Source organism: Dipodomys ordii, unplaced genomic scaffold, assembly GCF_000151885.1.
Source record: "Dipodomys ordii isolate 6190 unplaced genomic scaffold, Dord_2.0 Scaffold55, whole genome shotgun sequence".
NCBI lineage: Eukaryota > Metazoa > Chordata > Mammalia > Rodentia > Heteromyidae > Dipodomys > Dipodomys ordii.
In genome coordinates, this window is record NW_012267271.1 from 6,020,606 (window position 1) to 6,034,671 (window position 14,066).

Here is a 14,066-nt window from a genome sequence, read left to right on the forward strand (position 1 = left end):
CCCCCCCCAGCAGTGGAGGGCACCGGGTGGCGAAGGCGGCGTGTGTGGGGAGGGCGGGTCAGCTGAGTCTCAGAACCCTGGTCAGTGCCAGCGCTTGTCCCTTGCCCTCCCTCCGCAGGCGTGCCCATCTCCCTGTTGATCAACTCGACGGGTCTGCAGGCGTCCGGCCACTTGGACTCCGTGGAGCTGGCCCACAGCTCAGGACGGCCCCTCCTGACGCTGCCCACACAGCTGCTGTCCAATGAGTCCACCCACCAGCTGTGGGGTGGGCCCTCCTTCCATGCCCCCCAGGAACGCTTCTACCTCAAGGTGAAGGGCAAAGACCACACGGGGAGCCCCCTGGTCCGAGTCTCCGGAGTTTCCTACAGCGGGGCAGACTCCGGTGAGTGTGACCTCTGTCCCCAGCTCTCTGGTACACGTATGTGTGTGCACAGGCCTGGACGTCTTCCTGGAGGCCTTCTTCGCTTAGGCTAGATTAGAAGACGAGTCTTTGGCAAGCTTCCAAGATATGCTAAATGACTTAGATAAGGTCCTCAGCTCAAGGTCATTTTTATCTTTTCTTCCTTTCTTCTACCATCCATCCTTCCATTTACCCATCCCTCCCTCCATGCATCTGCCTATCCACCTGTCCATCCACCCATTCATTTGTCCATCTATCCATGCATTCATCCACCCATGCGTCTGTCCATCTGTCCATCCACCCACTTACTCATCTAGCCAGTTAGCTTTTTATGTATGTTCATCCACGCATGCATGCATCTGTCTATTCATCTGTCCATGCATCCATCTGTCCGTGCCTCCATGCATCCAATTAGGCATCTGTCCATCTATCCCATCTATCTGTCCATCCCTCCATTGAGCTCTACACCTGCCCACTTATTTATCTAGCCAGTCAGCCATCTTTCATGTTTATCCATCCTTCTGTCTGTCCCCCACCATGGTGTTAGGACTTGAACTCAAGGGTTTCTTGCTCTCGTTCAGCTTTTTCACTCATAGCTGGCTGTCTACCACATCCACTGTGGCTTTTTTTGCTGGGTGATTGGAGATAAATCTCCTAGCCTTGGATGCATTTGTCCCCATTTTGAAGCGGATGGCTCTTTGCTGAGATTCCTCCTCAAGGAAGTGCTGGGGTGTCTTGATGAGGAGACAGAGCCCCCCCAGCCCCCAGCTCTCAGGGATGCTCTGAGGACTCTGTGAGTGGCCGTGGTCCTGTGGACAGGGCTGTCCAGGCTGGGCAGCCACTGTTACCCTTACATCCCCAGAGGAGAAACAGCCTCTCCGTCTGACCCCGTCTGGATGATGCTTTTGCTGGCTCTGGGGGTGTGTCCTGAGGTCACCGCCCCCCCCAACTCCCACAGGAAGCTCTTATCTTACTTTCAGGAATTTCAGCACCCCATGGAGTGCCCCTCCCCATTTTCCTTCCATCCTTTGGTGCACCCAGGGGTTTGGAGCACAGCCCTAGGCCAGTCTGCATGAGAGCAGAGTGGGAGGGTGCAGTGCAGCGTTTAATCCCTGCCGGGTTTCCAAGCTGGGGGTTTGCCTTAGAGCCCGAGGCAGGCTCTGGGTTTGGGAGTAGGCCTGGGGTTCCCGGGTCCCCCAGCTCATGGAAAGCACAGCTGAGGACGTGGCTGGCTAGTCCAACCGCCTTCTCCCTGGGGACATGGCAGGGGAGCCTGCGATGTGATGTCACCGCCCTGCCCGCCCCAGCTCGTACTCGGTGGAGGCCCAGCACATAGCCTCACGCTTAGAGCATCTCACTGGCTCCTTGCTGCTCTAGGGGGGATGGGGAGGGAACGGGGGGGGCAGGACTGGCCGTACCCCAGGGCCACAGCTGACCTGGGAGACGGGAATTTCTCAGACATCCCCAACAGAAGCAATTCCAACAGCTAGGGAAACAGAGTGTCACCCCCTGACAAGGGCAGGCAGGAGGGGCTGGTGTCCAATGTGGCCCCAAGGGACCCATCACAAGCTGTGAGGCTGCCTTGAAGTCTTGTCTTATCTCAGAAAAATGTGTGTGAACTTTGTGTTCACAACCATCTTCCCATCGTGCTATTTTTTGTTAATTTTTATTTTTGTGTCAGTACTAAGGCTTGAACGCAGGCGCCTGGATGCTGTCCCTGAGCTTACCTGCTCGCAGCTGGAGCTCGACCACTTGAGCCACGTGGCACACAGCTTAATTGGAGCTGAGTCTCCCCAGACTTCTTTGCCCAGGCTGGCTTTGAACCTCGGTCTTCAGAGCTCCGCCTCCGCTGTAGCTAGGCAAAGGCCTGGCCCTGTTGCTTGGCTTTGTTTTTACTCAAGGCTGACGCTCTGCTCATGCCTCTACTTTGGCCTCTCTGGTGGTTTATTGGAAGATAAGAATCTCATGGACTTTCCTATGGGGGGCTAGCTTTGAACCGTGAGCCTCAGATCTCCGCCTTCTGAGTAGCTACGATTCCAGGCATAAGCTGCTAGTGCTTGGCATTATATACACATATGGAAAGGCTTCACGAACCATCCAGGCAAAGGAGAGGCAGAGTCACCCAGACCCCTGGGGACCCCTTCTTCAGATTTCAGAACTGACTGGTTACAGACAATAATGGGAGTGGGGGCGGTCCCTCCCTCCCGGCCTGTCTGGTGTTACATAGCCTACCCGTAAGCCACGAGTGCCACGTGCACAGTCTCCACGTGCTCCTCAGAGCAGCACGGCGCCCTGGTTCACCAGGGTGGTGGGAGGCTTAGAGCCAGCAGGGGCCTGGCTGGCCTCGAGCTCCGGCCGTCCCTGACCATCGCTGGGTTGGAGGCTGGGCCCTGGGGCGGCAGGGAGGGGCTCCGAACCTCGTTCTCACCCACAGGTACCCCCCTGGTGAGCATGCCCCCCAGGATCCACGGCTACCTGCGGCAGCCCCTGCTGGTGTCCTGCACAGTGCACAGCGCCCTCCCCTTCCGGCTGCAGCTGTGGCGGGATGGCGCCAGGCTGGGCGAGGAGCGACTGCTGCCGTGAGTGGCCCTGGGGGGGGGGGGAGGACAGGAGGGAGGCCTCGGCCTTGGTCGCGGGTGTGTTCCTGGGGTGCCAGCTGGGGACCGCAGCCTGGCCAGGAGTGGGGAACAGTGAGTGTCCTGAGCCTCCCCAGGGGGCTGTCACCCCACAGGGACCCCGCTCTAGGGTCAGAACATTTGGGGTGCAGGAGGCTGGAGAGCCCTCTCAGGTCACCGAACGTCTCCCTTTAGAGCGGGAATGAGGCCGGCGGCCCCTCAGACATCCTGGCGAGCGCCCGTCACCTCTGTCTCTAATGCCTGTTCTTCCCAGGGCCTCGGGAAACAGCAGCTGGGAGATCCCGAGGGCCTCCAAGGCGGAGGAGGGCCTGTACCAGTGCACGGCCGTCAGCCAGGCGGGGACTGGCCGCGCACAGACCCAGGTGGTCATCACAGGTCCGTACGCCTGCCCCGCGCCGCCCACCCGCCCTCAGAGCTTCGGGCCCCGCCCCAGCTGCGGCCGTCCCTCACCTAGGCCCTCTGCCTTCCCACCCCACTTAGGGCTGTTTCGTCCAGCAACAGGCCGAGGTGCCAGTTAGACAAAGGCTGGAAACCCCAGCGTGGGTCTCCTGTCCCCTGCCCAGCCCTCAGGCCACCCCGACTGTCTGGTCCTTCAAGCATCTGCATTACCCTGCCGGGCTCCAAAGAGGGCCTCAAAAATGAAATCGGCACCTGGCCGGGCACCGGTGCTCACACCTGTCATCCTAGCTACTCAGGAGGCTGAGATCTGAGGATTGTAGTTCAAAGCCAGCCCAGCCAGGAAAGTCCATGAGACTCTTTTTTATTTTTATTTTTTTGGTGGGTCATGGGGCTTGAACTCTGGGCCTGGGTGCTGTCCTCAGCTCTTCAGCTCAAGGCGAGCGCTCTAACGCTTGAGCCACAGCGCCACTTCTGGTTTTCAAGTGGTTTATTGGAGATAAGAGTCTCCTGGACTTTCCTGCCCTGGCTGGCTTTGAACCGTGATCCTCAGACCTCAGCCTCCTGAGTAGCTAGGATGACAGGCGTGAGCCACCGGCGCCCGGCTTCCATGAGACTCTTATCTCCAATGAACCACCAGAAAACTGGAAGTGGCGCTGTGGCCATGTGGTAGAGCGCTCGCCTTGAGCTGATGAGCTGAGGGACAGCGCCCAGGCCCAGAGTTCAGGTCCCATGACTGACCAATAAATAAATAAAAGTCACAAACCTAAGCTGCCTGGCAGGAAAGGAAAGGACAAAAAATGAGTTCTAAAGAGCTGCGAGTGCGTGGCAGGAAGAACGGAGAAAGAAAGGAGCAAAAAGGGCTGGGAAGGCGGCTCAGTGGAAGAGCGCTTGCCTGGCATGCATGAGGCCCTGGGTTCAATTCCTCAGCACCACATACACAGAAAAAGCCAGAACTGGTGCTGTGGCTCAAGTGGTAGAGCACTCTTGAGCTGAAGAGCTGAGGGACAGCGCCCAGGCCCAGAGTTCAGGCCCCATAACTGACCAAAAAAAAAAAAAAAGAACAAAACAGATCAAAGCCATCTGCAGTCCCTCTGACCTAGTGTTTTGATGATTTGATGATTAACTTCCTTGAAGGTCTTTTCTCTATGTGAGCATTTTAACCAAAGTGGAATCATCGCTTCTATACTGTGTGTGTGTGTGTGTATGCATGCTAGTATTGGGCTTGAATTCACTCTCTTGCTTGGCTTTTTGCTCGATGCTAGTGCTCTACCACATGAGCCACAGCACCACTCTGGCTTTTTCCTGTTTTTTTTTTTGGTCAGTCGTGGGGCTTGAACTCTGGGCCTGAGCTCTGCCCCTCAGCTCTTCATCTCAAGGTGAGCGCTCTACCGCTTGAGCCACAGCGCCACTTCCGGTTTTCTAGTAGTTATTGGAGATAAGAGTCTCCTGGACTTTCCTGCCCGGGCTGGCTTTGAACCGTGATCCTCAGACCTCAGCCTCCTGAGCAGCTAGCATGACAGGCGTGAGCCTGGCTTCTCTGAGAGGCTGGGATTACAGGTGTGAGCCACACACTCAGCTCTGTGGTCTCACTCCTCCACGTGCTCTGACACCGCCTGCTGGGCGTGGCTCAGTCCCTGGGGCCTGTAGACCTGGTGTCAGCTTGTGTCCCTGCCTCTGCTGTGCAGACACCGAGGCCCTGGCTCCTCCCGCCCTCGGGCCGAGGTCTCATTTCTACATTGGCAGTGAGGGCATGGAGGAGTTTCGTGTGCTGCCAACTGTTCTGGAGCTTTCTGTATTCCCTGGGGTGAGGTCATTGGCTCCGGAGGTGTGAAGAGCCCTGTAGGGCTTTCTCACGCTGCGGCTGGCTGTGGTTTATGTGGGGGGTGGGGGTGTGGGGACCCCTGCGGCTGGGCAGCCTGGTGGAGAGCAGATGTGCACGCGTGCACTGCCAGCTGCGCCCACAGCTGCTCTCGCACGCTCTGTCCCCGCAGACCCCCCACCGCAGCTGCTCCCTGGTGCCAACGTGACCGTGTCCCCCGGGGAGACGGCCCTCCTGGCCTGCCACGTCCTGAGTGACGACCCCTACAACCTCACGTGGGTCCGCGACTGGCAAGTCCTGCCGGTCTCCGAGGGCCGGGTCTCCCGGCTGGCGGACCAGTCCCTGGAGGTCAGGGGTGTCGTCCCCAGTGATGGTGGCCAGTACCAGTGTGTGGCCAGCAACGCCAACGGGGCCTCGAGGGCATCCACCTGGCTCCTGGTGCGAGGTGAGGCTCTTCCTACCCCTACTGCCCCTGCTTCTACTCCCATTCAACAGGAAGCCCGGGACCCCAACCTGTGGCTCAGATCTCAGGGAAAGAGGGTCCTGCAAAAGTCAGCTTAACAGTTCTCCTTGTTGAGAAGTTCATGCTAGTATCTAACCTAAGTGTCTACTGCTACAGACCAGGCCAGTTTCCCTGTTGCTTGTTTTATTCCCATGTCACTGGGCCCCTCCTTCCCTAATCCACCTTCTACTCCATATGTAGCTCTTAGCTGGTAAGTACACAGGGCAGGGACAGAATGCTCAGAACTCAGATGTGTAGGGCACAGATTGTGTGGAGGAGGCAGAGGAAAGTATACCTGTCCGGGACTTCCAAGGCCTGGGTGAGGCCTAGGTCCCCCAGGACTTCGATGGACCCCTTTTCTTGTGTGTGTGGCACTTGGTTGACTAGGCAGGATGCAGAGGGTCTGCCTAGGCTCTGTGGGAGGGGATCCATTAGTGATGCCTGCCAGGGCACAGGAGCTCTGCAGGAGAGGATCCATTAGTGATGCCTGCCAGGCATGGGAGGGGCTTGTGAGCCTTGTAGGCAGCACAGATGCACAAATGGAACCTTAAGTTCAGGGACAATGCCAGGACAGTCCTGGGAGGTCACTGGAGATGAGACAGTCCCTAGCTCTGAGAGCGGAGGCCCTGAAGCCTCCCCTGTGCTCAGCCCCGAGCAGGGCTCTGCAGTTCCCAGGCTGGAGGGGGCCAGTGTGCATGTGTGTGCAGTGTATGTGAACATGCACGTGTGTGTGTGTGCATGCTGTGTGGTGTGTATGTGCGTGTGCATGTGTATGGTGTGTATATATGTGTGCGTGTATATAAACGTGCATGTGTGTGGTGTGTGTGTGTGTGGTGTGTGTGTGGTGTGTATATGGGGGCGCATGTATGCATATGAGAGTGTGTGGTGTGTGTGGTCTGGGGGGCCAGTGTCCCCAGTTTCTGGGGACGCTCCTGTGGGGTCCTAGCCCTCGAGGCCTCCCTCTGGGGCACTGTGGGGGCCCAGGCCACCCCTGACGGCTCCTCCCCGCCACCCTTGGGCTGCAGAGGCCCCGACGGTCAGCATCGACAGCAGGTCCCAGAGCTTCTCTCAGGGTGTGGAGGTGAAGGTCAGCTGCTCAGCCTCGGGGCTCCCTGCCCCCCACATCTCCTGGAGCCGGGAGGGCCTCGCCCTGCAGGAAGGCAGCAGGTGAGGGTGAGGCTGCTACAGAGCCCAGGCTGGCGGCGGAGGGGGCGGGATGCTGTGTGGGGAGCTGCTCCTGCCCTGTCTGCCTCCTGGGGCCTGGGGAGAGTCAGGGACAGCCCTCTGGAATGGGGTCTGAGGAGGGTAGGGGGATAGTCCTGTGACGTGCACTGAAGCCCCGGTGTGGCCCCGGCCACCCAGAGCTCAGGCTCTGGGTCCAGCCTGGGAGGTTTGGGCCGTGTGACCTGGGGCAAGTTGCTTTATGTCCCTGAACCTCTTGAATTCAAGAAGATGAGTGAAGCGCCTGGCTCCCGCCGGGCCCAGGGCCGCGCAGACTGATGGCGGTCCGAGGGGAGGCGGTGGGTTTGTAGACGAGCCGGAGGCGCCACCCTCGCGGACCTCACACATTCTGTGGCCCAACTCCAGAATCCACGTGGACGCCCAGGGGACTCTGCTCATTCGGGACTTAACCCCGGAGGATGCTGGGAATTACAGCTGCCGGGCCACGAATGAAGTTGGCACAGACGAGGAGACGGTTACCCTCTACTACACAGGTACGGGGGCTGCGGGGGCGGCCTCCCCCCTTCCCACCGCTCCCCCAAACACTGGGCACCTGTGGTGAGCCAGGTCCTGGGGTCTCAAGAATGAGCATGTAGACCCTGTCCAGGGGACTTATATGCTGGTGGGGAGACACAACCCCTCAGACAGGTAACCAAGGTGCTCGCCAAGGCAGAGGAGCCCAGAGCAGGGCGTGCAGGGGAGGTGAGGGGCCAGCCATGGGAGGGGCAGGAACAGAGGCCAGGCAAGAGTCCTGGGGTAGGCATGAGGGCCAGCTGCTTGGGCAGGCAGGGGGCAGGGTGGGACAGGGCGGGCCTGTGGGGTGTCACACCCATGTCCTCCCATGCAGACCCGCCGTCCGCCTCTGCGGTGCACGCTGTGGTGCTGGCTGCTGTGGGCGAAGAGGCTGTGCTGGCGTGCGCAGTGTCTGGGGTCCCCCCGCCCCGGGTATTCTGGTATCGAGGTACGCTATGGGGGGGTCCCCCTGGGACTGCCTGGTTCTGTGTGGGGTTAGAGCAAGCCTGGCCCTCGGGCTCGGTGCCCACCGCAGGGCTCCTCAGTCAGTCCCACCCAGCCCCACCCCACCTGTGACCTCCGTCCATCTGGGATCCGGTCACAGCCCCCCCTTCTCCCCCCCTTCTCCCCCCCTTCTCTCCCCCTTTTTAATTTAATTTTTTTTTTTTTTTGCTAGTCCTAGGGCTTGAACTCTGGGCCTGGGCTCTGTCCCTTTCTATTATGTAAATATGTATTTGTATGCTATCTTTAAACTTCTGATATAGCACTAATGGTCTCTTTCCCTCCCTCTCTCTCTCCCCCTTCTCCCCCCCTCCCCGGCTCAGATGTTCCAGCGGTCCAACTCCTGGCTCTGTGTCGGCTGCTCTACCTGCCCAAAGCCACTTTTTTTTTTTGTCAGCTATGGGACTTGAACTCAGGACCTGGGCGCTGACCCTGCGTTCTTTTGCTCAAGGCGAGCGCTCTACCACTTAGGGCCACAGCTCCACTTGTGATTTTCTGATGGTTCATGGGAGATAAAAGTCTCATGGACTTTCTTGCCCTGGCTGGCTTCAAACTGTGATCCTCAAATCTCAGCCTCCTGAGTAGCTGGGATGACAGGCGTGAGCCACTGGCCCCCAGCTGGGAGCCACTATTTTTTAAATTATATTTGTATTAACTTTAATTCGTTGTATAAAGGAGTTGCCGCTCAACAAATCGGTTTCTACATTTCAGTCTACGTCACCCCTTCTGCTGGTCTCCTCCCCTCCCCACCCTCCCCTCAATTTAAAAAATTCCATTGCAGGGCTGGGAAGGTGGCTCAGTGGTAGAGTGCTTGCCTTGTATGCCTGAGGCCCTGGGTTTGATAAAAAAAAAAGCCAGAAGTGGCACTGTGGCTCAAGTGGTAGAGCGCTAGCTTGAGGTGAAGAGCTGAGGGACAGCGCCCAGGCCCAGAGTTCAATTCCATTGCAGCTGGGCGTCGGTGGCTCACGTCTGGAATCCTAGCTACTCAGGAGGCTGAGATCTGAGGATCACAGTTCAAAGCCAGCCCAGGCAGGAAAGTCCCTGAGACTCTTATTTCCAATAAACCACTAGAAGACTGGAAGTGGCGCTGTGGCTCAAGCGTTAGAGCGCTCGCCTTGAGCTGAAAAGCTGAGAGACAGCGCCCAGGCCCAGAGTTCAAGCCCCACAACCAACCAAAAAAGAAATTTCATTGCATGTGCATTGAACATTATGATCGTATACTCCATACCTCCTCTCTTCGCTCGCGTGCCTCTCCCCTTGACCCCTCCCCTTCTCCTGCACTTCTCAATTTCCTTCCTGGTGTTCATTTTGTTGGACAGTGAGTTTTTCTAGGGAATTGCACCACTTGAATTCTCCCCAGCAAATACCATGCTCCAGTTAATACATGTGTGTACACTTGCATTCAAGCCTGGATGCGTTTACATGTACATCTGTAAATTAGTACTAGCGTCTACCCAGGAGAGAAAACACATGTAATTGGTCTCTCTGGGCTTGACATACCCTCTCCCCCGTCCCCTGCCTTTTTCTCTCTGGCCAGTCCTGGGGCTTGAACCCAGGGCCTGGGTTTCTTTTGCTCAAGGCTAGCGCTCTACCACTTGAGCCACAGCACCACTTCTGGCTTTTTCTGTGTATGTGGTACTGAGGAATCGAACCCAGGGCTTCATGCATGCTAGGCAAGCACTACCACTGAGCCACATCTCCAGACCCCTGACTTCTCTTGACGTCATTTTCTCCGGGCCCACGCGTTTCTTTGCAGTCGATGTCCTCTCACTTCCTGGGGGAGAGCAGAGTTCCATGGTGTAGGTGAAGCTGGTTTGCTTGATCCACGTGTCTGTGGAGGCCGGACGTCCGCCTGGGCCAGCTCTGTACCCTGTACCCTTCCCCTGCAGGGGCTCTGGAGATGATTCTGGCGCCTGAGGGCTCCAGCCCGGGAACCCTGCGGATCCCAGCGGCCCAGGAGCGGGACGTGGGCATCTACACCTGCCGAGCAGTCAACGAGCTGGGCAACGCCTCTGCTCAGATCCAGCTGGAGGTTGGATGTGAGTGCACCAGGCCCCGCCCAGCCTGGCCCCGCCCTGCCCCGCCCTTCTGCCTGGGCTCCAGGGTGGGAGGGGCGGAGCCCAGGTGGGGGGCCAACCGGCTCACAGTAAGCATTCATGGCCACACAGCCTGGTGTGGCGTGGCGGGCGGTTCTGGCATGGGGTCTGCCGTCTACACCATGGTCAGGGCTGCCATCTCGTCTTCTCCAGGGTGGTCTGGTTTAATCGTCCACCCGGGGGTCACTCACGTAGCTGTTGGCAGTGAACGTGTGGGTTTTTCCAGACTAATGTACAGCCAGAGAACAGACAGTCAGATGACAGACAGACCAACCCAACAGTCCTCACAGCCGACCTCAGGCCGGGTCACTAGCATGCGGCCTGGCCGGCTGAGTAGCCAGCTCAGACTGGGACGCTGGGCCTCTGTGCAGCTGGCGCCCGGCCTGCGCTGTGATCCCTGGAGGCCCGACCGCCAGGCCTGGGTTCTGGGCACTGGGACTTGCTTGGGAGCCATGGGCACGCAGAGTTGGGACAGAGCCGCTGTGATTGAAGGGGAATCAATCCAGAATGGGGCTAGGTCCTGGCTGGTTTCAGCTGAGTCTGTGGGGTCTAGCCCTGACAGAGAGGGGGCTGTCTCAGGGCTGGAATCCTCGCAGGCTTGGGGTACCCTGGACTTCATTCACTCACCCACTCACTCATTTATTCAATTATTCGATCCTTTCTTCATTCCTGGGGACAGGGTGGTGGGTGAGACACAGTGTCTGCCCTACCACTGCTCACACGAGAGCATGGAACAGGGTCTCAGAATCCCACGCGGCCAGGGGCTGGGAAGGTGGCTCAGTGGTAGAGTGCTTGCCTAACATGCACGAAGCCCTGGGTTCCATTCCTTAGCACCACATACACAGAAAAAGCCAGAAGTGGAGCTGTGGCTCACATGGTAGAGTGCTATCCTTGAGCGAAAGAAGCTCAGGGACAGTGCCCAGGCCCTGCGTTCAAGCCCCAGGACTGACAAAACAAAACAAAAATGAATCCCACATAGCCATTGTCTACAGGGGTCACGGGCCACCTTGGCACCAGGAAGGCTTCCTGGAGGAGGCGGTGCCTCCGCTGCAGCCGGTCGCAAGACAGCTCTTGGCAGCCCTTGGGGCCATAGTTCTTTTCTGTACGGCTGGGGATACGAGGCACAGAGAGGTGGAGTGGCTCTCCCAAAGTCACACCGCTGAGGTTCCGAGCGGGATGATGAGCGGGATGAGCGGGAACTCGCTTCCCCTCCACCCCTCTGGCCTCCTTGTGGGCAGAAATGTCTCTGCTGCTTGAGGGAGAGACAGGAGGATGGTCTGCGGCCTGAAGCCATTGTCAGGGATTTTGGGGTAGAAGGTTCTGGGGAAGCCAAGCCGGCCTCTGCTCCGGGCCTGATTTCTCCTCCACTGAGCCTTTGTTTCTTTGGGGGCTCAGCCCGATGTGCCCATTGGCCCTGCTCCTTTGTGGATTGCGGTTGGCTCTGGAACCTTCCCTCGCGTCAGAGAGAGGAGGTGGTGGCAGCCGTGGCCTGTGGTGAGCCGGGCTGGCAGGGATGATGGGAAATCAGACTTCTGGCCCATCTGGATGGCAGCTGTGGGCCGGCCTCCCTGGCCCGGCTGGCAGAGGCTGGGGTGGGGTGGGCACGTGCCTGCTTCCCACTGCCAAGCCTTCCTGGTGGCGCTGGGACCCGGGGAAGCGCTGTCCTTGTCAGCCAGTGCCAGCACTCAGGCAGGCACTCTGCCCCGGGCCACGCCTCCACTTCCTTTTTGTACCTTTTTTAGGGGGGAGATGCTGGTCCTGGGGTTTGTGGGGCTGTGGGCTGAGCTCCAGGCTCATGGTGGCATCATCAATGCACGCGGAGACCCTGCCTCGGGCACCCAGCCCACGTGGGGCACTGCCCAGGGACGTATGCCACTTTGGGCCCTGCTTTGGGGGTGCCGGGGCTCCAGGCTCCCCAGCTTTGCCGTAGGTAGAAGCCAGGGAGCTGTGTATCGGGGTGAGGAAGGGCAGCTGTGGGTGCTGGACACGGCCGCCTTTGGGGCGGGGCTCCTTGGAACTTCCCTCCCCCGGTGGCCAGCAGGGAAATTCAGCGTTGTTATCTAGAAGGAGTGGGATTTCCGAAAAGAACCAAGAGGAGGTGTTTTTTCCATGGTGCTAAGAGGCCAGGGACCTCCATGGTGGACAGGCCCCAGACTGAGCTGGGTGGTGTCTGTGCTGCAGGGGGCCCGCGAGTCCATTGGGGCTGGACCAAAGGGCAGAGAGGATCTTCCATTTATTCCTTTTTTTATCCCCCTGGTACTGAGGCTTAAACTCAGGACCTCAGATGCTCACTTGGCTTGTTTGTTTGGCTGGTGCTCTACCACTTGAGCCATGCCTCCAGCCTTGCTTTTTTGTTGGTTAGTTACCAGCCAGAATCCCCTGGACTTTTCCTGCCCATGCTAGCTTTATATCACAATCCTCCAGATCTCAGCCTCCAGAGAAGCTAGGGGTATAGGCGGGAGCCACGGGCACCCGGCATGTTTACCCTGAGGCATTGTTACACGTGCTTAGTCCAGACATATCTATCAGCAGCCAAAGAATGGAGTAGAGGAGGGAGGGGGGAATCCCAGGTCCCTGGAGGCCTCGCTCTGGGGTGGCCGTGGAAGTGGATGGGCCTTGCGCTTCCTCTCACCGCCTGCCCAAAACGTCCCGTGACTCAGGAAAGATCAAGTAGAGGTGGGGAGTCAGAGAGGCCGGGGTCCCCCACTCCACCCCCAGGTGAACCCCAATCCCAGGCAGCCACGTTCCTGTGGCTGGAGGAGCTTCGCAGGGCATCTCAGCTGGAGCCCTCTGGATGCTCAGCACACCGCCTGTGCTCAGGGTCTGGGGTGCAGCGGCGGTGCCCGGGGGGGCTGGGTGGTGAGGCAGGCTGGTCGACTCCCCGCAGACCCGCCCCGGCTGCTGGAGCTGCCACAGGAGGTGACAGTGGAGCTGGGCAGGAGCGCCCTCCTGGCGTGCCGGGCCGCCGGCCGCCCGCCCCCCACCGTCACCTGGCGTCGCGCGGATGGCCGGGCCCTGGGAACCGGACAGCGCCGCTCCGGGGTGCTGTTCTTTGAACGTAAGACATCGGGGTGCACATGCGGGCGTGGGGGCCGCCTGCTTGCTCTCAGAGGCCCCACCAAGATGGCTACCACGTGCCCCGCTCACGCTGGCCGGCCTGGGGTTCGATCCCAGGGACCTGGGCTCGCCAGGCGGGCTCTGTCACCTGAGCCAGGCCTCCTGCTCTCGGGGCGTGGCCTTGGTCCTCCTGTCTCTGCCCCCGCTGTGGCTGCAACTTTGACAGGTGCATGCCACCATTCCCAGCTTTTTGCTTTTCCTGTTGAGTTGGGTTCTCAGGAACCGCGCTCCCCCACCCCGGGTGGCCTGGACCCTCGGCCTCCCCAGCCTCCGTCCGGTGTGGCTGGGATGGCAGGTGTGAGCTGCCATGGTTGGGCGGCCAGAGCTGGGAGAGGGGGTCCTGGCAGTCAGCCCCACCCCCCGTCCTCAGGCACAGCCCCCGAGCATGAGGCCTCGTACACCTGCGAAGCGCGGAACATCTTCGGGAAGGCCCAGGCGGAGACGCGGCTCCTGCTCACCGGACATGGTTGGCTGGTGGCGCTGAGTCCTGGGGCGGGGTGGGGGCGGGGGTGGTGCTCCCCAGGCAGCCAGGGAGACCCCCATGGCCGCCATCCTCTGCGTCCTGGGCAGTGTCCTGGGGGACCTGGGACCCGTCCTAACGCATGCTCTGTTCCCTGCAGAGCTCGCAGGGTGGGCCTTGACCCCCCAAGTGGCTGCTCACGGTGGTCTGCTGAGGCCCACACCCTCCTCTCCCCACAGTGCCCCCGCAGATCGCCAGCAGTGCGCCCGTGGTCCGGGTCCTGGAGGGACAGCCTGTGACGCTGCCTTGTGTCATCCTGGCGGGGAGGCCCCTCCCCGAGAGGCGCTGGCTCAGGGCTGGCCGGCCTGTGAGTGGGGGGCTCTTGGGGTAGGGGGCAGCCGG

The 14,066-nt window shown here is 59.6% G+C and overlaps 1 protein-coding gene across 1 annotated transcript in view; it reads left to right on the forward strand.

The window, feature by feature from the left end:
• The window catches only part of Hmcn2 (hemicentin 2), a 131,659-nt gene that overhangs the window by 14,135 nt on the left and 103,458 nt on the right, over window positions 1-14,066 (forward strand). Inside the window, exons 6-16 of the mRNA XM_013021284.1 lie at window positions 119-382; window positions 2,835-2,979; window positions 3,290-3,411; window positions 5,427-5,699; window positions 6,782-6,923; window positions 7,344-7,471; window positions 7,825-7,938; window positions 9,881-10,030; window positions 12,975-13,145; window positions 13,575-13,670; window positions 13,904-14,031. Of these exons, the coding sequence (XP_012876738.1) occupies window positions 119-382; window positions 2,835-2,979; window positions 3,290-3,411; window positions 5,427-5,699; window positions 6,782-6,923; window positions 7,344-7,471; window positions 7,825-7,938; window positions 9,881-10,030; window positions 12,975-13,145; window positions 13,575-13,670; window positions 13,904-14,031 (1,733 nt within the window). The remainder of the gene's footprint in view (window positions 1-118; window positions 383-2,834; window positions 2,980-3,289; window positions 3,412-5,426; window positions 5,700-6,781; window positions 6,924-7,343; window positions 7,472-7,824; window positions 7,939-9,880; window positions 10,031-12,974; window positions 13,146-13,574; window positions 13,671-13,903; window positions 14,032-14,066) is intronic.